Source organism: Mustela nivalis, assembly GCF_964662115.1.
Source record: "Mustela nivalis genome assembly, chromosome: 19".
Classification (NCBI taxonomy): Eukaryota; Metazoa; Chordata; class Mammalia; order Carnivora; family Mustelidae; genus Mustela; species Mustela nivalis.
This window is the reverse complement of record NC_139038.1, coordinates 26,320,137-26,345,572: the sequence shown is the minus strand read 5'-3', so window position 1 is coordinate 26,345,572 and position 25,436 is coordinate 26,320,137. Positions and strand designations below refer to the sequence as shown.

At 51.2% G+C, this 25,436-nt stretch overlaps 1 protein-coding gene across 2 annotated transcripts in view; it reads left to right on the top strand.

Annotated features, from left to right (window-relative positions):
- Window positions 1-25,436, top strand: part of XYLT1 (xylosyltransferase 1) — a 298,678-nt gene that overhangs the window by 150,967 nt on the left and 122,275 nt on the right. For both annotated transcript variants that reach the window (XM_082714896.1, XM_082714895.1), the window contains one exon: window positions 18,516-19,026. In XM_082714896.1, the coding sequence (XP_082571022.1) occupies window positions 18,516-19,026 (511 nt within the window). The remainder of the gene's footprint in view (window positions 1-18,515; window positions 19,027-25,436) is intronic.

Genomic DNA, 25,436 nt, shown 5'->3' with positions numbered 1-25,436 from the left:
GTTATTTTAGTATCTGGTAGCCTGTCGGAAATAATTTCTAAAAATGTTTTCCCCCCTCTCTCCCCGCCTGGCTCCCTGAAGCAGCCACATCTGTGAAGCAATTAGGACAGCCAGCTGGCAGCCCCCGGCCACTGGGGAACGGGCAGCCGTGCACTGGGGTCAGGTGCTGCTTACTGGCTGGGACATAGGGGGACGGCGAGGGTCTTAGGTAAGTCGGTGTACCTCCTGTGCCTCAGTTTCCCCATCTTTGCAATGGGAATGCTGACAGTGTTCGCCCCCAAGGGCTGCCGTGAGGTTACCTGATTTAGTCCCTGCAAGGTGCCTTGAACAGTTCTGGCGTACAAAGCAGGGAAGTGGAAGGTGAAGTCACATGGAGAGCTCGGGGCGTGAAAGCAGCCCTATTGGGAAGGACGGGTAAGCATAGCCCGTCCTGGGTCTCCTGACCACCCCTCAGACTAGGAGGATGGGTAGGGGCGTCACTGCTTTTTCTTGCTCTGTAATCCCAGGCATGGCCTGAGATTTCTGGGATCCTAGAGCATCCAGTGATAAGGAACCAGAGGGGTGGGCTAGATCTGTGTTTTTCCAGGAGGGCTGTGTGGCCTACTGTGGCACCCGAGATGATTTAGGGGCACTCCACAGACATTAAATAACCTTGAACTCCCCAGGAGAATGTGAGTGCCTCGTTATGCCCCTCAGTCTCTGATTACACCAAGGAGAATGTCTCAGTTTGGTGCTCCTGCATCTTTAATGCCTAACCACCCCTCTTCCTTTGTAACACAGGCAGCTGCCCTGGGCTCCTAGCCTTAGGCAGGCAGCTTGATCTAGCTGGGCTGCAATAACATCACGTTTTTTTCTTTGTGTCCAGATTTTAGATCCCACGGCAGTCAACCTTTTCTCACATTATAAGTGTATACGTTTAAGTGGTGGCCAATTAAAATTAAGTAAATGGCAAAATGGCAGAAGCATTAGAAAGTATTATCCTACCCCAGCATACCCAGTGTGAGGATGATGAACAGGGTCCAGAGGGTTCGTGGCAGAGTCAATACCGGGGGTAGGACCGAAGGCTGTGGCTCCCATGCCTGCCTCCCGTTCCGTTCCTTCTGCCGCTGAGCGCTACGGGCTGGTGATGGGCGGTGCTTCCTTTTCTCTGGTGTCTGGGCCTGGCCGACCTGGTTCGGGTTACATTTCTGGCTACACATTGGAATCACTGGGGGAGCTTCGAAAAATCCCAGTTCCCAGGCCCCAGCCCAGAGGACCTCCATGGTTGCAACCAGGCGTCAGTATTTTTAAACCTCCAAGTGATTGAAACAGGCAAGCAGAGTTGAGAACCTGTAGGTCAAAAGCTGCTGCCCATTCTCAGTGCATCAGGTCATCGGAGGAAAGAAGAATCAAGAAAAGCAGAAACAAAGGGGAGAGGAGGAGGGGCAGAATGGCTAATAAAATACTGTGCCAAACCAGCAAATCTCAAAGGGGATATTTAGAGCGTGGTGCCATTTTGTCAACCTTATAAACACACAAAGCAATACTATATATTGTCTGTGGACACATACATATTTACTAGAGATATAAATGCATGGCTGTGAAGGATAGAAGTGACCTCTGGGTTGTTGAGAAACGGGAGTTGAGCGGTAGGAAGTACGTCAACCATATCTATAAAGTTTTATTTCTTTGAAGAATTGAATCAAGCATGGCAAAATTGTTACCTGGGGGTGTTCTGTTATTCTGTATTTTCGACATGTTTTGAAATATGTCATAAGTCAGAGGGATCTTAGATTTTCTATTTGTTTGGTATTAGGAAGATACTTAGATCTATTTTAGAAAACAATAAAAAAAACACTAAATTTTACTGCCTGAATTCTTCAGAACAACTTTATAAATGTCACAGGCCACAGGCAGCTTTTTGATCACAGAATGATGTGGGACAATGCGATGAGAGGGAGATAAGAGACAGATGGACAGAGGGACAGCAAGAGGACAGAAACCCAGGGGGTGGAGATAAGCTGACCCCTGGAGTCTGAATGAAGCCAAGGTACCCAATAATACACGAGGCTCTGCCCAGCAAAGGTGGGGTGTGATCTTCCAAGACTTGCAGGGCCCCCTTAGTAACTGTCTAGTAGCCATAAGCACGTAGAAATTTGGCCTCAAGTGATGATTAACATATGAAAGGGGAAGTTGAGGAGGCCCAGCCTGACCCTCTTGATCTTCTTCATCTGTCCTACCAGAACAATCAGTAGCCTGGAGATGGATGGAACTGGACACTCTCATGAAACTGACCCCCTCAGTCTGTTCTCCGCAGAGAGCGAGCGAGCCCAAGGTGGATCTAAAATTTCAGGCTTTGATGCCCCTAGAGAAACTGCTAGCCCCCTTTTCTTATGTCTTGTACTCCTAACCAGAGGCAGCTCAGTGCCAGTCTGTGGCTTGAGGGGGCTGTTATGGGTGGGGAGCAGGTATGAGCTTGAGTTCAGAGTCAGGCACCGTGGTTTAAATCCCCAGTCTCTGTGGTCTTGAGCAAGTGTCTTGACCTCTCTGAGCTTCAGTTTACTCATCTGTCAGAAGGGGTATCCTATTACTAAGAGGAATACTGTGAACAACTCTGATTTGTGTTCTAGGTGCTGCGCGAAGTGCTTGGCCAGCCTGGACTGATCTGTTCCTCATACTAGTCCTAAGACTGGCTTATAGATTCTAGCCAGGAGGCCTGCCTGAGGTCGCAGAGCATTTAAAAGGCACCAGGACCCAAGTGGTCCACTTCGGTGCTCATGCCCCTGCCCACTGGCCCACAGTGCTTCCTGGTAGGGCAGTTAGGCGGGTCAAGTGTAGGAGAATGCATAGAAAATGCTGGTCCAGCAGCCATGGTGACGGGTGCATCGGGGAGCAGAGGACTGTATAAAACCCTGAACACCTGCTGTCAGCTAGGATTCTCCTGGTCTTGACTTCAGACGTGGGGATGCAACAGATAAATTTCTGTTCTCTTCCCAAGGCCCAGCCAGGAGCGGAACGTTCACGGTCCATCCTTCCCGCTATCCTGAGTTCGAACACTGCCAAGGTCCCCTTGAGAGTTGAGGCTGGCAAGTTCAGAGCACAAACTTTGGAGTCAGACCTGGGCTTAGTCTGAACCCTGTCCTGTCCCACCCATGTGATGCTGGGTGAGTCCCATCACCACCTCTGCCCAGCCTCAGTTTCCTCTTGCATCAAGTGTGGATGATAATATCCCCCACATCAAAGATAAAGGTGAGGGTTCACCAAGGGGAGTAAACAGTAGGCACTCTCCCATGTAGCAGACGTTCAGGATTACAGGCGGTGGGCTGGGTCATAAAGCTGGCAAAGTACGTGGCCCTGCGTCATTGGAGGGCCTGCCGGGACGTGGACGTCTGCGTTCTGTGGTCTGCGTGGGAGTCCCTGTCTTGCCAACTCACCTCTTAAGTGAGAAATCCTGATGGGAATACTGCCTTATGGGAAAAGCTGACCCGCCCTGGAGCGGTGAGGCAGCCAGGAGACCTGATGAGCCCCGGGAGGGCCCCCAGAAGCTGAGGATCTCAGAGACACGTCCTGTCCAGGGAGAAAGCTGCCTTCCTTCACAGCCTCCTTAAGGTGAGCCCCGCGCACACCGAAAGTTCACAGAAAGAGCCACCTAGTGGCCTGAACAACTGTGGTCCCCCCAGGTCTCCCAGAACCACCTGCGGCTGGGTTTGTTTCTTGAGCTGTTTGAGGATAAAGAGGAACGAGTTCAAGGCAGGGCTGGTCATGCCGGGAGAGGTGCTCCCTCTCGGCCCCTCGGATAAGGAACTTGTCCAGGAGCGAGTCTTCCGCCTGCCTGGGTGGCACTTGTCACTTCCCAGAACTGGAGGGGTACCAGGAGGCGGAAACAACCTTTGACCCGTCACCCAGACCCCCGACCCCTCTCACTCTCTCAGCTCTGGGGCCACACTGCCTGGCTCCTCTACTGGCTGAGATAACCTCTCGGAGCCTCTGGCCTCTCATCTTGTAAATGGGTGGATAAAAACATACAAGCGACGTTCAGCGTGGCGTCCCCAGCGCCACCTACACTGTCTGTTCTTACCTTTTCGTTGAGCTGGTGAACTGGCTGTCTGCTTACTTTACTAAAAGGGGAATTTCCTGAAGGTAGGCACCTGGCTTAGTCCTTGACCTAGGCCTGCTGCCCAGGGCAGGGCTAGCACCCCCTCGGTACTCCGTTGGTGGGCATGAATTTGCTCGTGAAATGTCCCCGCAGGTCGAATTCTGGATGGAGTAACAGCTGCCTTGCGTTGACTCTTGGCCTCTGTGCGCTGGAGTGTGCTTCTGCCCCGGGGAGGTCAGCGCGTCTTCTCGTCAGCCCTAGGGGGTGTAGATAAAATTATATGCATGTCACCTACGAAGGAGCCAAGACTCAGAGAGGTTAACTAATTTTCCCAAGGTCACACAGGTAGTGAGTGGCAGAGCTAGGTTTCCGGTCTGTGAGAGCTCCTCCAGAGCGTGTCCTTGGCCACACACTCGGTTTGTCTGAGTGGCCATGACTGCCCATCGCTGCCTCCTCACTAGGCAGTTTGGGAAATGCACGTCAGACCCACCACCCCTGAAGAGCGTGTCCAGAATGTTCCTTTTGGAATGTTTAGGCATTACACCCTAAAGTCGGTCACAATGAGGTTTTCATCTTCCCCCGAAGCTTGATGTCAGGGTCTCGTGAACCGTGTGGCTGAAAAGGGCGCATCCTTCCCACCAGCCGCGGCGACCCGGAGTCCAGAAGGTAGCAGTCATTCCTCAACAGGATGGACGGCCTGTCCCTTCTTCCCCGGGGCCCTCCAGGAGAGACACCATTGGCCGTGTCATGCCGAGCTCACGAGGAAGCAGGAAGCACGAGTGGGGGCGCCTGCCATTGGCAGGGTGGGGGACGGCAGAGCCTCAGCCTTCTTTGGGAACGTGGCCAATGAAAACTTGCCCGGGAGCCCCTGTCCCTGGTAGAGGGGGCCCAGGCAAACACATGCTCGTAAAGGAGATTTAGGGGGTGGCAGCAGCATATTCATTTGTACCTCTGCATAGTAAAAATAATTTATTGGCAGCTGCCTGGGGAGCTCAGTTCTGAAATCACATGGATGGCAGTATTAGGCACCTTTCTCTTTCTTTTTCTCTCTCTCCCCACCCCAAGTGGCTCAGGCTTTCAGATGCTGTAAATTAATTGGGTTTGTGTATGTGTGGCTGTGTATATATTTATTTATTTACAGGCGGCTCTCTTTATTTATATCGCTGGCTCCGTGAGCATTTACGTTTCTTCAGAGACACCGCAGTCATGAGCTTACAAGTGTGTCATTCATTCCGCACTCGTGGCGGGGTGTGGGGCTGGGGACGGGGACCCAGCAGATGGAAAGGATGGGTCTGAAAGCTGGATGTCTTTGATCAACAGGAGGCCCATTTGTCTCCTTAAGGGCCCTTTGCTGGAGGACCTCGGTCGGACAGTGTTAAGAGGGTGACGGCCAGATCCTGGAGGCCGGAGGAGTAAAGAAGGCTGTGGGACACGAAAGCCACGATGAAGAGTGGGGCAGGGTTTGGGGTCCAGAGCTGGGGTTCATCTCAAGTAACCGAGACTGAGACCGTGAGGCGGGGACGGACTCTCATCCAAGGACCTGAGTTGTTCAGGCCAACCTCTCCCTGCTGACGCTCTCTGCTTGAGGACTTTGGGCACTCTTAGGGATCAAGCGCTCTCTTCCAGGGTCTCTGGTGGTGGTGGTGTCACCCCCTAGGGGTCGTCTTGGAAATCGCGGGGCATTCAGAAGGGCTGGTCCTTAATGCTCCTTGCAAGCTGAGGGGTGGGCTTTAGTAACCATGTGTGATGTGGGACCTGTTACTTAATGACATCTACGAAGTAGTTCTCTGGGACTTTTTCTCCCTAGCTCTACCGAAGTATAATTGGGAAATAAAATTATACTTAACATTGTTAAGGTATTTATCACGATGGTTTGCCAGCAGTCTACTTTGTGAAAGGATGCCCCCGCCCCTGCCCCATCGAGTTAGTTAATATATCGTTTTAAGATTTTATGTATTTATTTGAAAAAGAGAGAGAGATCACAAGTAGGCAGAGCAGCAGGCAGAGAGGGGGGGGGAAGCAGGCTCCCTGCTGAGCAGGGAGCCTGATGTGGGACTCGATCCCAGGATCCTGAGATCATGACCTGAGCCAAAGGCAGAGGCTTAGCTCACTGAGCCACCCAGGCACCCCCGTTCTGGGATCTTTAAAGACAATCTGTGTTGAGTGGTGAGCACTATCTTCAGGATAAATGTTAGTGACGATGGTTGTTATTACCAAGATTGTGGTTTGCTGCTATCTCCCGCCCTTGGTTTCTTTGTCTGCCTCGTGGATGAGCTCTTTTCTTCTCTAGATTGGGCTGGGAAATTGCTTTCTCTGGGGAAGCCTCCGCTCCTCTCTTTGGAGCCACGTCCTTGATGAGTCCCAAACCATACCACACATCACTTCTCATCATGCACATCATGCACTGAAGTAATGGGTATGCGTGCCCACTTGCGTCTCCCGTGCCTGAACTCCCCCAGCAGCCGGAAGAATGTCTTAATTTACCACCTGGGCCTTGGCCTCTGCCATGCTTGGCAGGAAGAAGGCACCCAATTAAAGTCTGCGGAATGACTAAACTAGCGATTCTCAACACCATCAAACCCGGACCCCTTCCTGCAACACATCTTTTAAAATATTCCTTTTATCTATCCTGAAATGGAATCCATTACTTGTAACCTACTTATATGCACAGCTCTAAATCAATCAATATATTGTCCTCATAATAACAGAAAGAACATATAAAAGTAACTTACGATAAAGATCACGTATATTTCCTTCTGTAAATGATCAGACACACAAAAGCACTAGGCTGGGACTTCTCAGACTTTGAAGCACAAGGGAATCACCCTGAGGAACTTGTCAAAATGCGCGTTCTCATCCTATTTGCCCTGGCAGGAGCCTGAGATCCTGCATTTCTAACCTGCTGTCAGGGCATGCTGATGTTGCCAGCTGATGGTTTTTTGTTTTTGGGGGTTTTTTGTGTGTGTGTGTGCCGGAGAGAAACAGACCGCACAAGCAGGGGGAGCAGCAGGCATAGGGAGAAGCAGGCTCCCCGCTGAGCAAGGAGCCCGATGCGGTGCTCAATCCCAGAACCCTGGGATCACAGCCTGAGCCAAAGGCAGATACATAACCAACTGAGCCACCCAGGCAGGCACCCCCGATGGGTCCCCCTTGGAGGAGCTAAAAGTCACACGCAGAGGTCAGGGGCCTTGTGTTGTATCCTCGAGAATTCACTAATTACAGATGTAGGTGGGGAGCAGGTGTGTGGGTTGGTGACTCCTCTCCACAGCTTGTGTGGATGTGATGGTGGGATCCCCTGAAACTGTGGTCTGAATGACGTAAAAATTTCCACTTGAATTAAACCATATTTACTTTCCTCAAATATTCAGTTCTGTTAAAATCACTCCAATGGACTCTGTGTCTTAGGTCCATGTGAGTTGGGTTCTTGGTGCCCATAATTAAAAATGAGCTGCTCACCCACCTGACAGCTTAGAGACATATCCTGAGGATATAGGACGTTTTTAAATGCTCTGCAGTGTGTGTTCCCCACGCGCTGTTAGGGCTCTGGGGTCCTCCCACCCACAAACGGCCACGAGCATCCTCCAGTCCTTGGGGCAACCAGAATCGCAACCACATGTTTTCAGGACACCCATGAGGGGCAGTCCTGCTTCCATGGAAAACCTGGGATAAAAGGATTGCTCTAGGGTTCTGAGGTCTTGGAGGCCGGGCTCAGTACCTAGTTATCTGATGATCCTGAGCCCTGGGTTCCAAGCAGTGGCGCCTTACAGGCTCAAGCTCTGCACATGAGTCAGGGGACATGCTCTGGGCTTGGTGGAACCCGTGATGCTCTGTGGAATGGGTGCCCCTTCTTGGTACCACTGGCCACTACTCCGCCTCAAACAGTCTCACACATGGAAATCCAAGTCCAGCTCTGCCCACTCCCCTGATGTAGAAGTCCAGATTTGTAGATGAAATCTCCAGAATTTGAAATGTTGGCCGGGATTTAAAACCCAACAGATGAAAAGTCTCTACAGAGCAAACCAAGCATCTCTGTATTTGATGGAAACTTGGGGCACCCAGGGGTGACCTCTGCCTTAAATGAGGGGATGTGCCAGCCGCTCAGGGATGGTCCATGCTCTGATTGACTACGCCTCTCCTTGCCCAGCAGGGGACCCTAACCCTCCTCCCACTTCCCTCAAGCAAGGGCTACTTTCTCCTGACCACCTCTTGCCCCCTCCTCCTCCCCCTCACAAGCACCATTGCTTGGTTAATCAGGCCCTTCTCTGGCTGTCCATCTTCCTCCTGGCTGAGTTCTGCTGTTCTGACTGCTTTGTCTGGTCACGCAGTGCTGCTGTTCCGTGATGGGGGCAGGGCTCAAGCAGGTGAGGCCTGCTAGCGTCTCCCTTTGGAGCCCATGCCCCCCAGAGCTGGACTTTTCCATAGAGGGTGATTTTGTGTGCGCCCTCTGCCCCGCCCCCGCACCCTGGGGACACTTGGCAATGTCTAGAGACACGTTTTGGTTTTCACGAGGAGTCTTTGTGGCCTTGCATGGGTAGAAGTCATAGATGCTGCTAAATAGCCCACCATGCAGAGGACACCCTCACAACAGATGTCAGCCTACCCAAGTGTCAGCTGTGTCACCGTGGGGGCCTGTTGTGGAGGTATCCAGAAGGCTTTGTCATTGAAGCAGGACTGGGTTGCTCATCCCCCCGCCCCATCTTCTTTCCTCCTTGTGTCTCCATCTTTGGGTCCTGGGGGCTTCTGTGTGAAGGGATGGACTGTTGCAGGGGCAGGCAGGCTATGTGCAAATGGTATTTCAGAAGGGGCCGACCTCAGGCATTTTTTTTAAACCAGATAGAAGGCCTCCCCCCAAAGACCCTTTCTCCATGCTGGCCGTTCTGTTTCAGACCAGCGGTAGTGGTCTGAAAGCTCTTCTCCCCTTTCTCTCTGTCCTTGCATCTGACCCGTAGCCTCATTGTTCCTGGAATCCAACCCCATCCCCCACACTCCAGATGACCTTGAGCAAGCCTGGCCTGGCCTCAGTTTGCTCATTTGAAGCAGTCCCTATTTTTTTTTTTTGCAAAGGCCAGATTTCAGCTTGGCAGGCCAGTGCCGTGTTAGAGACTCTGCTCCCCAGTGGGTGTGGCCATGTTCCAATAGAGCTTCCTTGGGTTGCTGTTGGCAGACCCTATCCTGCGTGTTGAGGCTGTTGGGAGGGCTGGATAAGCCATCGCCAGGGAAGTGCATGGTGGGGTGCCTGGCACAGGACCCCATGGCGGCAGGGTCAGCTTACCTTGTTCCCTCCTCAAGCTCCCACTTGCACTTGGACTTGCTTGCCTCCCTTTTCCTCTGGTCCTGTTCCACCATCATTGCTTCCTCCTTCGGCTCTCTGCGCACATCTGTCTCTTACACTGTCCAGCAAGGAAACCGCGGAAGACACAGGTATAGATCTCCCCCTGCCACCACCCACCCGCCGGCAGTCCTGGGGCACTGGGCACATGTTCCCACTGAGTGTCCCCACATCCACCTGCTGGGGCTGGAAGGAGCTCGTGGGCCAAGCCTGTGTTGGCCTCTCAGTGTGCTTCTGCTGGCCGCCCGAGCTTGGGCCCCGAGGTGAAGGTACTGTGTGTGGAGGGGAGGTCCACGGCATGTGGCTTAGGCCGTGTCGGAGCCAGACAAAGCCGCGAGGACCGATTTTAATTGGTCGCATACTGTTGTAGTAGGGGAAGGAGGTAAGTGCGAACCGGATTCCACTTCCAGTGACAGAGAGATGACTGTGCATTTTCAGAGGATGATAGGGAATAGGGAGGGGTCCGTGGGGGCTCCGTGGAGCAAGGGGAGGGGAAATGGCAGAGAGCAGGAAGAGGGGATGAGTCTGGATGGATTCGGGGTTGCGGACGGGCATGTGTCCGAGTTAGGTTGTAACCGCCCATGGAGGCCAGGACGCAGGAGCCCTGTCCTCGAGGGTTGGCTGGAACAAACTAAATTCTTCGGGCAGCACTGAATTTTCTCAGGTAGGCACTATAAGAGGGGGCTGGTATCAGCTTCAGAGTGCGGCCTCAAGCTGTCACAGCCTGCTTAAGTGTTTGTTCCAGTCTTCATAGGCCAAACTTGTGGCCTTGTTGAGAAGGGGCTCCCAGGAGCCTAGCTAGAATTTGGTCAAGGGGAAACTTTGTCAGCAGGTCCCTCTCCCTCCCCGAGGACAGTCCCAGGCCCTCAGGGATCTGGGCTCCTGCTGCTGCTTCTCTCCCTATAAAAGTAGTTAACAGCACCCTATTTCCACTTGACCTAGATTTCTATCTTGTGTGTATTTATCGTGTATGTAAGTAAAGTATAAATCCAAAGGCTTGGCCTGTAGCAAAGCACTGGAACTGAAAAAGGCCTAAACTTTTTATTTCTAATTCTCATTTCTAATGAGAAGGCATTGATGATTACAAGTATACATTATGCCAGAGTTCTTAAACTTGTTGGTCTCGGGACCCCCAAATACTTTCAAACATTGTGGACTCCCAAGAAGCTTGTGTGTGTGTGTGTGTATATAATTTACTATATATTGACATTTAAGTTACCTTTATGTGTATTAATTAAAATAACCATGATCTACATGGTTACATTTCTACACAAGTCAACAGACCTATGAAAAATATGTATGTTTTCCACAACCAAAACAAACCTTGTGAAAAGAGTCATTGTTTTACATTTTTGCAAATCATTGTGATATTCGGCTTAATAGAAGACAGCTGGATTCTCACATTTGCTCCTGCTTTCAATCTGCTGGGATTTCACACCTCGTGTGGCCTCTGGAAAATTCCACTGTGAGCTTGTGAGGGAAGGAGAGAAAAAAGGAACAGGACGTCTTTGTCTTTTGATGGAAATCCTGACCTGAAGATCCCCTCCATGAGGTCTCAGGGTCCGGCAGGAAGCCCCGGACCACTCTTCTAGAACCACCCCACTAGACCACCAGTGCAAGCCACAACTCTGTTTTAATAAATTATAGGTAACATTGACTAAGTTCTCGGCATTTTGCTAAATGCGTTACATATATTAACCCTTTTAACTCTCAGAGAAGCCCCCAAGAGGGAGGCACTCTAGTTATTATGTCCATTTTACAGAGAGGGAAACTGAGGGTCACACAATTAGGGGTTGTGCCCAGGGCCACCCACTGAGCAAGTGGCAGAGGCCAGATCTGTGTCTTGCTTGGCCTCGCCTCCCTGCCTTTACAAAGCACTAGGGCCTCCTCATCATATGACAGTGAGGGGCCCACTAAAAATGTCATCGTGCTCCAAGTTACTGAGTGCTGAATATATACCAAGCACCATGCTAAGTGTTCTCTCGTTAAATAGAATTAAATATAAGTGTGCTCTGTTCTTGAATCTCCACCTCACCATTGCCAAGTCAGTCCTCTTACCCCCTATTTTGTAAATGAGAAAGTTGAGGCTCTGAGAGTTTCTCTTTTCCTCTCTCCTGGGGTCCCAGGGCAGAGGCTGGACTCCAAGCCAGCGCTATCAATCCAGTGCTCTCCTTCCTGACCCCCTCCTTCCTGACCCCCTGCTGTGTTTCCTGTTACCATAATTCAGTTGGCTAAATTGCACCAAGCTTATTATTAAGAGTTCTATTAAAGAAGGGCCTGCCCATGCCCTGCATGGCCCACGGGCTTCAAGTGCTGGCCAGCCCAGCCACGTTTGATGCATGCCAATGAGCCGGGCCAGGGGCCTGGCTTAGGTCTATTTGCATTGGCAGCCTGGGTAATTGCATATTCTAATTGGGTGCAGCCATGCACACTGCCCCTCCGTTGCTCCTCTACCCTGGCATTGAGGTCCTTTTGGAAGCAGGTGCGGGCTTCTCCCCCAGTGTCCCTCCCAATGGCCTTGGTCACCCTGGTGACTGGACTGAAGCCTCAGACACTGAGTTCAACAGCAACCACCACTCATCTGGCTGAGCGTCTCTGTGGCACAAAAGGAGCCATAAACTGGTCATGATGAGCCAGCGGGTGGGGACAGCTTGCCTGGCCAGGGTTTCCCTTTGGCATCATCCTTCTTCCTCAGAGCTGCTGAGAGGCCGTGTGGTGTGGGTGAACGTGGTTGCTGGACCCAGACTTCCTGGTTCAAATTTTGCCTCCTCCCCTTCTTCGATCTGGATTCAGACCTTCACATCCCTGAACCTTAGTGCTCCCCTCCAAAACCTGGGGAGAAAAATGGAGCATCTCCTGCATCGGGTCGTCATGAGGATTCCACAGATCAGTATGTGCAGTGGGCTTGGGACGGAACATGGGACATTTAAGCACCGAGCGTGGGTTTTCCAGTAGATGCATGTTTTTCTTCGGCATCCCCCGCCCTGCCATGTGTCCAGAATGTCCTGTGCTTCATCAGTACTTCCTGGGAAGGAGATGCCAGCCTCAGAGCACCCGATTACATGAGGATGCTAAGGCTCAGAGAGATGAAATGATGTGTCCCGGGTTCAAGAGCTGCTAGAGATAACGAGGAAAGGATGGGTCAGGGAGAGACGTGACACCCCTGCAAGTTTCCATGTGCTCCTCCATCCCCGGTCTGTCAGGGTCCATCAGGTTATCTCCCAATGAGCTGGAAGGGCAGAACTTTGTTAGTCAATCATATTGATTAATGCCTAATTCAGAGAATGTTTAGTAACACGCATACAGGACCTGTCATTTTACAGACGAGAAAATTGGACAATCTCCAAAACAAGACAGGCACCCGGGTCTTCTCCTTCCCCTTCCAGTCTTCTTTTTACACACACACACACACACACACACACACACACACACACACACACAAATAAGAACAAAGGTTTATCAGTGAGTAGCTAGTTTACAAAACACAGCCACCCACCTCCCAACTCTCCAGAACAGGACAAGGAACCCGGGTTCAGTCACGTACCAGGTCACATACCCCGCCTCTCAGAGCCATATTGTGTTTAGCATATTTCTACCTGATTGAAATTGGCTCTAAACGTGCCCAAGGTTGAATGGGAATGGAGGACATTATTGCATTTAATTATTTCTCTAGAATAAAAATGGATCCTAGCAGCAGCTTAGAGGTAAGACAGCAGCAGAGCAATTAGAGTTCAGGAGCTCTCAAGCAAACATTTGAATGTACAATCATTGTAATAAGTACATTAAAATAAAATAAGTCAAAGGGTTGCATTTACATAAATAACTCAAGGTGAGAGTGTCGGATTGGTTAAAAATAAAGGGGACACAGCTAGTCGATCGTAATGAGGAAATAATCAGCCTGTCCTTCAGGCAGAGGCCATCAGGGGTGGGATGGTTGAGGCCCAATGTTAATTGGTAGCAAACCTAATCTGGGTTCTGTGGTTATTATTCTTCCTGCTTTGGGTGGCAGGCACGTTCCGGAAGTCTGACATGCACTGACCTTACTAAAATGACGATGAGGTAAGTATCATCATTGTTCCCATTTTCCAGATGGGGTCACTGAGGCATAGGGGGTTTGAAGCACTTCATTTCTAACAGCATGGTCATTTAACTTCCCTGTGAGTTTGTTTCTTCCCCTTAATTAGGACTACTACTTGCTGCTTCCCTGGGTGTTTGAGAGGATGAAGGGTACAAGGCATAGAGTAGCGGGGTGTGTGAGTGCTGAGGACATGATGGTTATCTTATATGCATTTGCCTAGAAACCTCCCCACGCTGATTTTCATAGGAAAGACAACCTGGATTTGCATTTCTGGGTCTTGATTCTCCAGAGAAAGAAGAGCAGAGACCTATTTACCTTTGGTGTGCAGGTGAAGAATTTCCAGGAAGGTGAAGGATATCTTAGGCCCATCAAGGGATGGATGGCTAAAGAAAATGTGGCAAACAGTGGAATATTATTCAGCCTTGAAAAAGGAAGGAAATCGTGCCATGTGCAAGAGCATGGATGGACCTAGAAGACAGTACGCAAGATGAAATGAGCTAGTCACAGACAAATACCACGTGAACCCACTTACATGAGACAGCTAAAATATTCACACTCAGAGAATCTGTAAAACCGTGGTGGTTGGGGGAAGGGGGAAGTAGGGAATTGCTAATCAAGGGTCATCAAGTCTCAGTGGTACGAGATGAACATGTTGTAGAGATGTTCCGTACAATGTCACATCTGTAGGTAGTAGTATGGAATCATGCACCCAAAAATTTATTGAGAGGGTAGGTCTCATGTTAAATGTCCTTACACAATAAAATAAAATTTAAAAAAGAACAGGGGCACCTGGGTGGCTCAGTGGGTTAAGCATTAGCCTTTGGCTTAGGTCATGATCTCAGGGTCCTGGGCTTAAGCCCCAAGTCGGACTCCCTGCTCGGTAGAGAGTTGGCTTCTCCCTCTCTCTCTGTTCCTCTCCCCTACTCGTGCGTGCCTTCTTAAATAAGTTTAAAAGAGAAAGAACAGAGTGGGGGCATTGTGAAGGAGAATGCATCAACTCTCTAGGAACCAGAATTGCCTCAGTGAGCCCGGAGGTTCTGGACCTCTGAAAGTTGTCTGGTTTTTGCTGACTGTGCCCCTCACTGACTTTTCTGGAAGCTGTCTAATATCTGTGAACTCTTCATTCCTGAAGACAAAATTTTCCTTTCCCTCTTACACTCAAATCATCTGATTTCCCTTGGCAGCTGTGGAGTGTCTGGGGCCAGGCGGAAGGCCACAGGGCCACACCGAGCTAATCATCCCCATTGCGGAGGCCTCTCTGAGTAGACGACATGTATTAATCAAAAGTTATATTAGAATCGATGGTGGCGCCTGGTCCTGATATCACAAATTAACCAGAGGAATGGGCCACTCTCTGATGGTCAGATTAGCTTCATTGATTGTAGTGTTTCCTGTGTCTGGTCTTGCTTGGACAAGTTCTGCCAGAAAGTGGCAGAGAACATGAGCTTTTGGAATCGGTGGATTGTGGAGATTTTCTGCACGGGGCCAGATTTGCAGTCCTCCGTTAACAAGGAAAGAGAGCAACCCAAGAATAATATTTGGGCTGTGTCTCATGCGAGAAGATGAAGATGACCGTGAGAACAGACTCTAAGTCTCTGCCGTTGCGGTAACTCCTAGTTTGGGGATGGAATTTAAATTCATGTTTTTGGACATCGGTACTCATCCAGCTGATTCTTGGTCAGAAGCCAAGAAACAAAGCAAAACCAAAAAACACCACCCAAAAATTGGCTCCTGTGTCTGAGGACAGCTAGGAGGAAGAAAGCCAGTCAGGTGGGCTCTGGTTTCAGTCAGAGCGAGTCAGACAGTGCTGCAGTAACAGAGATCCCCGCGTGTCAGTGACGGGAAGGGTAAGAGGTTTATTTCTGCCCCTCAAGAATTGATCTCCGCTCTACGCTAGCCTCGCTCAGGGAGACAGGACCTGGAGCCTCAGGAGTGTGGCTGGAGGCCGTGGAGGAAAGGGGGAATGTGGCAGATTGTGCCTTGGTTTTGATCACGGCTCTTGGCCACAGCAGGTCGCTTGGCTGTGCCTAATTTGTGGGGCATAGGAAATACAGCCCTATCCTGTTTCTAGCAAAAAAGAACAGAAATATTTGTCAAGAGTTTTATGGAAAACCGGCTCCCCCATACCCATTTCCATCTCAACCTAGGCTTCTGTGAGCAAAGAGGGTGCCGCCCCTGGGACTCCCCCACCTCCAGTAGAGAAGGGGGAGCTAAATGCTCTCCAGTTTACCTTTTAGCCAAATAAGAGGCAGTATGCTATAGCAAGTTTAAGAATCAGACAAGTACAAGTTCACTACCTCCCCCAGATGACTTTGGGCAAGTTACCAAACATCCTCGAGCTTTCCCCGCCTCTTTTGTGGCTGGGACAGTAGTAGTCCCTGCAGTACAAGTCATTTCTGAAGCTTCAGTGAGATAGCACATGCCAGGGCTTAGTCTGGTCCCTGGTACCTGCTGTGTGCTCAAGAATGTTAGAGCAACAAGCCTTGGCTTCTCTTTCTGTTGAAGGGCAGGGAGAGGGGCGCCTGGGCGGCTCAGTGGGTGAAGCCTCTGCCTTTGGCTCAGGTCATGATCTCAGGGTCCTGGGATCGAGCCCCGCATCGGGCTCTCTGCTCAGCGGGGAGCTTGCTTCCCTCTCTCTCTTTGCCTGCCTCTCCGTCTACTTGTGATTTCTCTCTGTCAAATAAATAAAATCTCCTTACGGGGAGATGGTTTGTACCCAGCAAATGATACCTTGGAGTCACTTCGTATATGGTGCCTGACTGGGGGCCAGTGCTCAGAAAAGGCATCTGAGAAGCTGCTTGGATTCTTGAAGGGCCTCTGGACAGAAGGAAGGGGAAAGGGAAACATCAGGGGGGTTCATTTGGGTGACAGGAGCAGGAACCGTGCCTCACCGGGGTGATTTCTCGCAAGGTGCGTGGGCAGGTAAGAAAGCCTCGAACCAGATGTCAGAACTGGCAGTTTCCCCTTCACAGACCAGAATATAATGTCAGCCCTGTGTGTCACCAGCCACCGTGCTCTGACCCAATACAGACTCAGCTCTCCCTTCTTAGTATCTCTTTTCTCATCTCTACCCCATTACCTCCTACCTCCTGCTGCCTTGAGCTCTCAGTGCCCTGTGGCCCTACTTACTGTCCCTATTTCTGTGTGACTTCTTGCCACCGATGGGCCGCTGGCCAGACTTTAGATGGCTCTTTGGAGGTGACATGGCTCTTCTAGATCCTTGTAGCTAGGCGGGAGTTGTTGGGAACAGAGCCGGATCTTGTGGTACAAAGCCAGGCGGCGGTGCTACGGGGACAGAGTGATGGGGGCGGGGGGTGTCAGAGGGCATCTGTAGCTTCTTGGAAGTGGCGAGTAGAACTAGCTGCCCAGGCCATGGGTGCACGGCTACATCCCAGCTTCACCACCAGCCAGCTGGGCCAGTTGCAAATAGTCCCTCACGTGCAAAACAAGAATGAGAGCCATGTTCAACTTAGAGTGCCCGTGAGGATTTAAGAGTCCGTTTTCAGTTCTAAAGGCCTGCACTCTGTAGGGGGACTGGGTGCTTGATGTTTGGGAGATGGAGCAAGGGCAAGAGGGGGCAGCCAGGTGCAGCTTGTTCTCCAGACCGTTACTGGGCCGGATGGGGGCCCTGGGGGCAGGGACAGCTGAACCAAACCAGGGGATGGGAACTTGCTAAATTCCTAATGCCAGAGAGCTGCTGTCTGCATACTTTTTCTGAAATATTTAGGCAGGCCAGATGGGTAATATTGCCATGCTCGTTCCTGCTATCGTAGTAGGAAAGCAGCCAGACAGTACATAACCGAACAGGTATGGCAGTTTTTCAATAAAACTTTATTGACAAAAGCAGATGATGCACAGGATTTCGCCCCCGGGGGCCACAGTTGGCTGAGCTGCTAGAGTACGGGCACTAGGGCATGCCAGCTGCCCTGTGAGCCACTGCCGGGCACCAGTCCTGTCTCTGTGGTTCTGTCCCACCGTCCTCTTCCCTGGGAACTGTTAACAGACACATTTAAGAGAACCAAAGGGGAGGTCTTCCCTCAAATTGCTACCCATGGCCATTGTGTTTCTATAGCAACGGGGTAGATTTGTGGAGCCAATTAGCATTCTCTGTAACTTTAGCGGTCCCCTTTGGGGCTAGCTTTGGAGCAGTGGATACTCTTTCAGGTTAAGGTATTGGTAATGGGCTCAAAGCAGCAGCAACATATTTTGGAAATGATACGGGGTATTAGTCGAATGGTACGTTTGCTCTCAGCTCAAAACTGCCAGGCCCTTCCTATGCCTGGGGAAGCTGAGTTGGGGCCCCCTGCCTTCTGGGAAAGATCTATACCATGCATTGTCCCCAGAATGACTCTTGACCTTTCTCTTGCCCTCCCCGGTGACTTAATCAGTTCTGTCCCAGGTACAAACTTCAGGAGTCAGAGGCCAAACACCAGAGTGTCACAAGCTTGCATCCTTCCTGGGATTCATTGTAAAGAACTTAACACAAAGGGTCCATTCCCCTCCAAAACAGCTAAGAGGTCTCTTCCTCAGAATTAAGTCTGGCTCAGTCTGATTTCTCTTACGGGCATAGAACTGCAAGCATGTCCTAAAGGCAGTAGAATGTGATGTCCCACCGATATTTTCTTCCCTTATAATTTTATTATGGCATTTCTAGCCCTTAAATGAACCATCTCGGAACTCTCTGCTAGAATTTAAACAGGAGGCTGCAGCAGAATGTCCATAATCTAAAGGCAGAGACACTCAAAAGAAACTTACTTGAAGGTGTAGTTAGTAGCAAAGCATTGAGAATCATAGAGCACTTGAGAGTTTTCAAAGCCTTAGTAGTTTCTGGTTGGAACTGCTCTTAATTTTCAGATGGGGAAATTGAGGTTCAGACAGAAAACTCTACTTTGAAGTTAAGCTTGTAGCAAAGGTATGGCATGAAACCGGGACACAGACCTCCAAAACTCTGTGCTCCGCTCTGCAAGGGCCAAGCTACTTAGCATGACCACTCAGTGATGTTGCTCTTCTGTGTTCCTCCCCATCTTCTCCAGGATGGCTACTTTTCTCACCGTCCGAAAGAGAAAGTGCGGACAGACAGCAACAACGAGAACTCAGTCCCCAAAGACTTTGAGAATGTGGACAACAGCAACTTCGCACCCAGAACTCAAAAGCAAAAGCACCAGCCTGAGTTGGCAAAGAAGGCCCCGAGTAGACAGAAGGAGCTTTTGAAAAGGAAGCTGGAGCAGGAGGAGAAGGGGAAGGGACATTCGTTCCCAGGCAAAGGCACCAACGAGGTGCTGCCTCCTGGGGAGAAAGCCGCGGTGAACAGTAGCCGTGGGAAGGATGCCCCAGGACAGCCCCATGCCAGGAAAAGCGGGGGCAGCTCCCCTGAGCTCAAGCAAGACCAGCCGCCCAAGTGTGACATCTCGGGCAAAGAGGCCATCTCCGCACTGTCCCGCTCCAAGTCCAAACACTGCCGCCAGGAGATCGGGGAGACCTACTGTCGCCACAAGCTAGGGCTGCTGATGCCCAAGAAGGTGACACGATTCTGCCCCCTGGAAGGTGAGTTCCAGCCCCGGTTCTGATTCTTCCTCCTGCCCAGTCCCATCCTGCTCCCCATTTTCCAAACCCCCGATCAGCACACGAGAATTTTTTTCCTTCTGGTACTGTCTGAATTCTGAAGTTGTGTGAGAGAAAACCTTTGCAAAATCACCTGACCTTTTGTTCCGGCTTGAACCAGTTGCCTCGATGGCAGCTGATACAATAACAGGAAATCAGGGCTGGTGAGGAATCTGGGGTGATTGTATCAATTAGCGTGCGTTCTCCATCTCAGCGGAATATCAGGATTAAAATTGACACAAATTTATTGTAATTGAACATGATCTGAAAAGTTTCAAATTGGTTGCGTTGACTTCGGAGGTTCTGAAAAAACCACCTTCCTGTTTTTCCTCCGGTGAAAATTCCTTCCTCCCTTCCATTCTTCCGTTCTCCCTCTCTCCTCCCCACCGTCTGTCTGTCCCCACATCCTGTCCTGTGCTGGGCGCCCTTCTGTGGGCTGACGGCCCGTGGCGAATGGCATTCCGTGCTCTGCGGTGCAGAGAGAGGTCTGAGCTCTAATAGCGGCTTTCGTGAGCTCAGCGGAGGGGCCCTCCGAAGGTGGAGGGGACATTTGCACAGGTGAGGTGTTACTCGTGTATCTCTGTGTCTGACGTGCCGTTGGCTGGGTCGTGCACCTGCCTTGCTGGTGTGCCTTATGAGGCGGTTACGCGCCAGGCATTGCACGAGGCACCATGCCTTCGATCAGCTCAGCCCATCCGCTGCCCTGTGAGGTTGGTCCTGTCTCGTGATTTTCAGTTTTTTGGTTTTTTTTGGTTTTGGGTTATTTTTCAGATTTTTAGGATTTGAGTCAGGTAGGAAGCGGCCGTGTAAGTGCTATGGAAGGACACCCAGGAAAGCCCTCACTCGTTTCCCATCACGAAGGGTACAGACACCTTCAGCTGTTCGCTCGCTGTCAGTCCATACTTGTTGGGTTTGCGGCAGTAAACATGTATCGGGACTATATCGTCTTTTTAAAGGAAAGACGTAAAAAGAAAGGGTTTGTTTCTCCCTCACATTTCAACCCGAGTCCAAGCTGTTCATGCGGTTCACATTTCTATTCTTGATGGGACTTGGCTGATGAAGTAGAGGGATAAGTGAGTAGAGGAAGAAGTTTCCAGAACCTGGCTTGGCAGAGGAGTATCAGGGGCCTGAGTTGAATGCCCTTCCGTGAAAGTAATATTGGGCACTCGTTATATACCAGGGGTCACAATTCTCCTCCTGCAAAGGTCAGAGAACAAATAAATGAGGCTTTGTGAGCCGTGCAGTGTCTACACCGGCCACCCACACCGCCATTAGAGCAAGAAGGAGTCATGGACAACACGTACACCATGCACTCGGTTATCTTCCACTAGTACTCATTTGACTAAAGCAGGCGGTGCTGGGATTTGGCCGATGGGCCCTACCCCCGCTGAATACTGAACCCATGTAACAGTCAATATAACACAGTTTTCACCTTAGAGCTCATCAAAGCCTCACACCAACCCCAGGAGGTAGGTCTGTTAGCAACCCATTGCATCGATGAGGCCATGGAGGCTGAGAGGTTTAGTACTTGGTCAGAGGGCCATGGCTAGTGGACAGCAGGGCTGATCTATCCCAGGGCCTGCCTCCCTACCCATGGCCTTCCCCTCCTCAGGTGACAGAAGGTGTCCCTTGAGTTCCAATGATCAGTCCTCAGGGAGGTCCTGCAGCCTGCACGCTGTGTTCTTCTGTCCTCTGTATCCTTGCTAGGAGAAGGGAAGAGGGTGATGAAAAATCAGGAGGGCTGGCATCACCCGTAGAGGCCAGGGGCCCCCACGCTCCGCCTGGTCATGCTGAAACCACCCCCCCCCACCCCGGCGTGGTCATGCAGCGTGAGTTTGCTCGGGCTTTCCCCGTGGACTCACCCACGTCCGCCAAGATGGCACACCCTCCCGGGACCTCTGAGCTGGTTAATAAGATTGGCATTTAAGAGCCATTGCACACCCAGCCCAGCACTGCCTTAATTTGCTGCACGACAGCCTCCCCTTTTGCAATAAATTTACTGTGAATAGACTAATTGCAAAATAACCCTAATTGGGTAGTTATCAATGAACAACTTCCCGTGGAACAAAACGGCTTACAATTAATAGCATTTAAGCCATAAACTATTCTTCTGCAGAAAGCTAAGATGTAATTACACCCCATACGGAGATTGTATTCCCTTTCTGGAAACCATGACACCCGGATTTCCCTCCACTTAGGAGGGATTTGAGCTTCAGCCCTGTGGTCCTTTTATTTCCTGCTAAATGAGGAGATGGAGGTGGGAGGGGAGGGAGATGTAATATGTGTGTAAATACACGCATTTGCACGCGCTGGCTTTGTCACCATGTCGAACGCCCCATCACCCAGACTGCAGCCAGCAGACGCCGGAAGTTGGACAGAACGGTGGGCAGCCCGAACCGTCCAGGGGGAAGGAACTAGCGTTTGAACGGTGACCTTCGTGAAGGGCTCCTGCTCCCTGCACTCATCCCTGCACTCACACCCATCCTTCCCCTCCTCTCAAGGAAGAAGAGTCTAGAACCCCAGGAACCGGGTTGCTCCCTATAGAGATGTCCCCTGCCTTTGTGACTTGCCTACTTCACTCCACTCCTGGAGAAAACAGCGGGAAGGGTGACCCATTTTTGCAAGGAAAGGAGGGATCTCTATCTCCCCACCCCCCCCCCATTGATGGCCACCAAGAGTGAGGAACATTGAGGGCTCTACCCCCATCCGCTCTCAGCCCTGGCCTCAGGGTTATTTGTAATCTCACACAGGGCCCCTGAGCTCACTGCAGCCACCAGACCATCCCCTGACCTCCCCTCTTCCTCAACCAGGCAGCCCCGTCCCCACCACACCCCCCACAATTGCCTGGGCTTCCTGTCCCTTCCTCGGGCTCCTCAGTCACACCTCCTCTGTCACTTCGGCTGGACTGCCTCCTATTTCACAGAGACACAGCCATATCAGACGGAATGCCAAGGGTGGCCTGGGCTGGAAAAAAGAGGTTTTCTCCAGGCACTGGGTTTTGAATCCTGGTTGTAACTTTACTAGGTGTGTCACTCTAACCTCCCATTGCCTCAACTTCCTCATCTGTGAAATGGACACAGATTCTCCTACCTTTCCTTCTAGGATTGCTGGCCGTAGTGGGGACATGAGTATCAAATGCTTGGTGTGGAGGGGAGGTAGAGTGAAGGGGATGTTGGGCTGTTGGCATCGGTGGTGTTATCAGCCAAGGAGGCATTGAGAAGAGGAGAGAATGGAAGGCCTCCTTGATGATGGTGATTTTCTCTTCCATGGCCACATCTCTCTTGCTCCATCCCTCAGACGTGGCCCCCGAGTGGCTCAGGCATTGGCTCCTGCTCTTTCGAGGCCCCCCCACTGCTGTTACCTGCACCCCCCCATTGCACCCCACCTTGTCTGGCCGCCTCCTCGGGGAAGTCATCTTGGACCGTGTCTCCCCGAGAAGCCCTGGCCACAGGGATCGTGCTAACCCTGGCCAAGGGCAGAGGTAGCTTTCCTGATGGATGCCTTCCTTGATAAAGACCGTTCTGCCTGTAACCGGCATTCTGGTGCCAGGTGCTGGTCATACAGCTTTTAATGCCTCGTTACAACGGGAACAATTACATATCTGGAAGCTTCGTCACCTTCCTCCATCTTGAGTGAAAATGTCCCAAGAAAGGCCCCCCTGGGGCACCCCCAACCCCCCCATCCCTCCTGCAGTTCACCCTCTGCTGTATCGGGGGGGCCAGTGGACTCATGCTGCGCAGCGGCCTGCGTGTCTGCAGCCTTCATTTTTAGGTGGAGAACGAGCGGGGAGCAATGTGAGAAGTTCAGAGAAAGCAGTCGGCTGGGAGGAGGGGTGGCTGCCACTGACCGGGAACTCAGGCCTGAGCAGCTGGGTGACACACAGTGGTTCTCCCGGGCGACAGGCAGGGGGTAGTTCCTTTGAGTCAGCCGACCGGCTGCAGGGCTACAAGCCTTTGCACGTGACCGGGGAAGCCGGCTCAAGTCTTAGGGCTGGAGATGGACTGAAGGGGTTTTCCGATAGAAGGGCAGCTGTTCTGGGATGTGACAACAGTGTTTACCCGTGAGCCTTTGCAGGAGGCCAGAGGCTCTGGATACTTGGGTTTCTGGACGGAGGTCTCTGGCTGCCCGCTCCAGAGAGAGAGGCAGATGGCGTTTCCAGCTGTGGGAGGGCTGTCTCCCGTCCATCACTGCACACTGGGGGCAGTGCAGTGACTCCCCAGCGTGAGGAGCTGGCTTCCAGGAAGCGCGGCTGCGGCCCAGCCTGGAGGGACTGTTCAGGCATGGATGTCAGCTAGACTAGTCTCCGTGCCCTGGGGTGTGTGCCTCAGTTTCCCCACCTCCCCACCCAGGAGTCAGAGACCCTGATTCCTCCCAGGCTTTCTCCTGATGAGAAAATGAGGGAGAAGCTTTGAAAAGCTAAAAAGCACTGCACTAAGAGGGAAGCGGTGTGGCAAAGTCTAGTGGATCCAGGCACAGCTTGGCTAAGTGGCCGGGGCTGACTTGCTTTCCAGAAGGCCAGGTTGGCAGAGGAGCCGGTCAGACCCTTCCTGCTGAGGAAGGCATGAAGTCCAGTAGAAAGAAGGGCTTTCAGCGGTAGTTTGCTGGGATTGGGCAAACCTCATCCCAAAGGTGTTTCTTGGTTTTCTCAGGGTGCTGAAACGGGTGGCTGTAGACCCACTCATTGGCCACCCAGTAGGCAGTGTCCAAAGCTATGGCTCTGCACGTGTTTTCCTTAAATGGCCAGAGAATAAATAGGAGACTTTGCAGGGCGTATGGTCTCTGTCACAACTTGACACTGGAAGCGTCAGTATAGGAATACATGAGCAGCACGGTGGTGTTCCCTACAACCTGGTTTACGGTCACCAAAATGTGGACTTCACGTAATTCTCACATGTCCTAAAATGGTATTCTTTTGATTTTCTTCCATTTAAAAATGTGAAAACTCTTCTTCCCTTGAAGGCCACACCAAAACAGGCAGCCACGGGCTGGAGGTGGCTGATCTTTTTCTAGGACGATATAGCAATGCGCAAACACGGAGAATGTCTTGTTCCCATGGAGTCTCTACCCCGAGCAGCTCGGGACATTGGGTCCTTTGACATAAGATGGACGGTGATTCTAGGAGGCGTGCAGCAGGATAGCTCTACCCTCATGGAGCTTCTGCCCCAGTAGGAGAGGCCGGAGCTAACAAGAGAGCCAGTAGGTCTAGGGCCCCTAGTGGTGTGATAAGAGCTCTGAAGACAAGGCAGAGCAAGAGAACAGGGGAGTGGCCAGTTCAGGTAGGTGACGACAGAGGCTTTCTGAGAAGCTAGGGAGGGCAACACCATGGGGAAGAAGAGCAGTCCTAGCAAAGGGCCTGGCATGTTCCAGAAGCAGCCAGGCCAGTGTGGCTAGGAAGGAGGGTGTGATGAGAACGGAGGGAGAAGGGGTCAGACCCGGGGCATTCTCATGCTGTTTTAAGTGACATGGAAGCCACTGGAGGTACTGAACAGTTCTTTTCTTTTCTCTTTTTTTTTTTTTTTTGAAGAATTTATTTGAGAGAGTGCACATAAGCAGGGGAAGGAGCAGAGGGAGAGGGAGAAGCAGACTCCCCACTGAGCAGGAAGCCTGCCGCGGGGCTTGATCCCAGGACCCTGGGATGCGTAACCAACTGAGCGGGCTGGGTGCCCGAGACTGAACAGTTCCAACATGATCTGATCCCCCCCCCCTTTTTTTTTAACTTTGTGCTTCTTTAAGAGACTTTTTATCTTACTTTGTTGAGATAAGAACACTTCACATGAGATCTAGCCTCTTAACAAATTAAGGATACAACGCAGTTGTGCTATGTATAAACACAATATTGTACGGCGTATTTCTAGAATTTATTAATCTCACTCAGCTGACACTTGACACTCGTCAAACCTCATTTCCCGTCCTCCCAAGCGTAGGCAACCACCGTTCTACCTGTTTCTGTGAGTTTGATTATTTTAGGTGCCTCATGTATGGGAAATTATTCTGTGCGTCTTCTGTGAGTGGCTTAGTTCACTGAGCGTAGTGTCCTCTGCCTTCCCCCACGCTGCTGCACATGGCAGGATTTCCTTCCTTTTAAAGACTGACTAGGATTCCCTTGTGAGTACATACCACCATCTTTAGTCCCTTCATCCGTATGTGGACATTTTGGCCATCGTGGCTGTTGTGAATAAAGCTCAGTGAATGTGGGAGTGCTCGTATCTCTTCGAGACCCTCATTCAGCTCCTGGGATAAATGCTCAGTGAGATCTCACCCCACACACTTTTGGAGGGCCGCTACCCAAAACAAAAGACAACAGGTGTCAGCCAGGATGTGGAGAAAATGGGACATTTGTGCCCTGTTGGTGG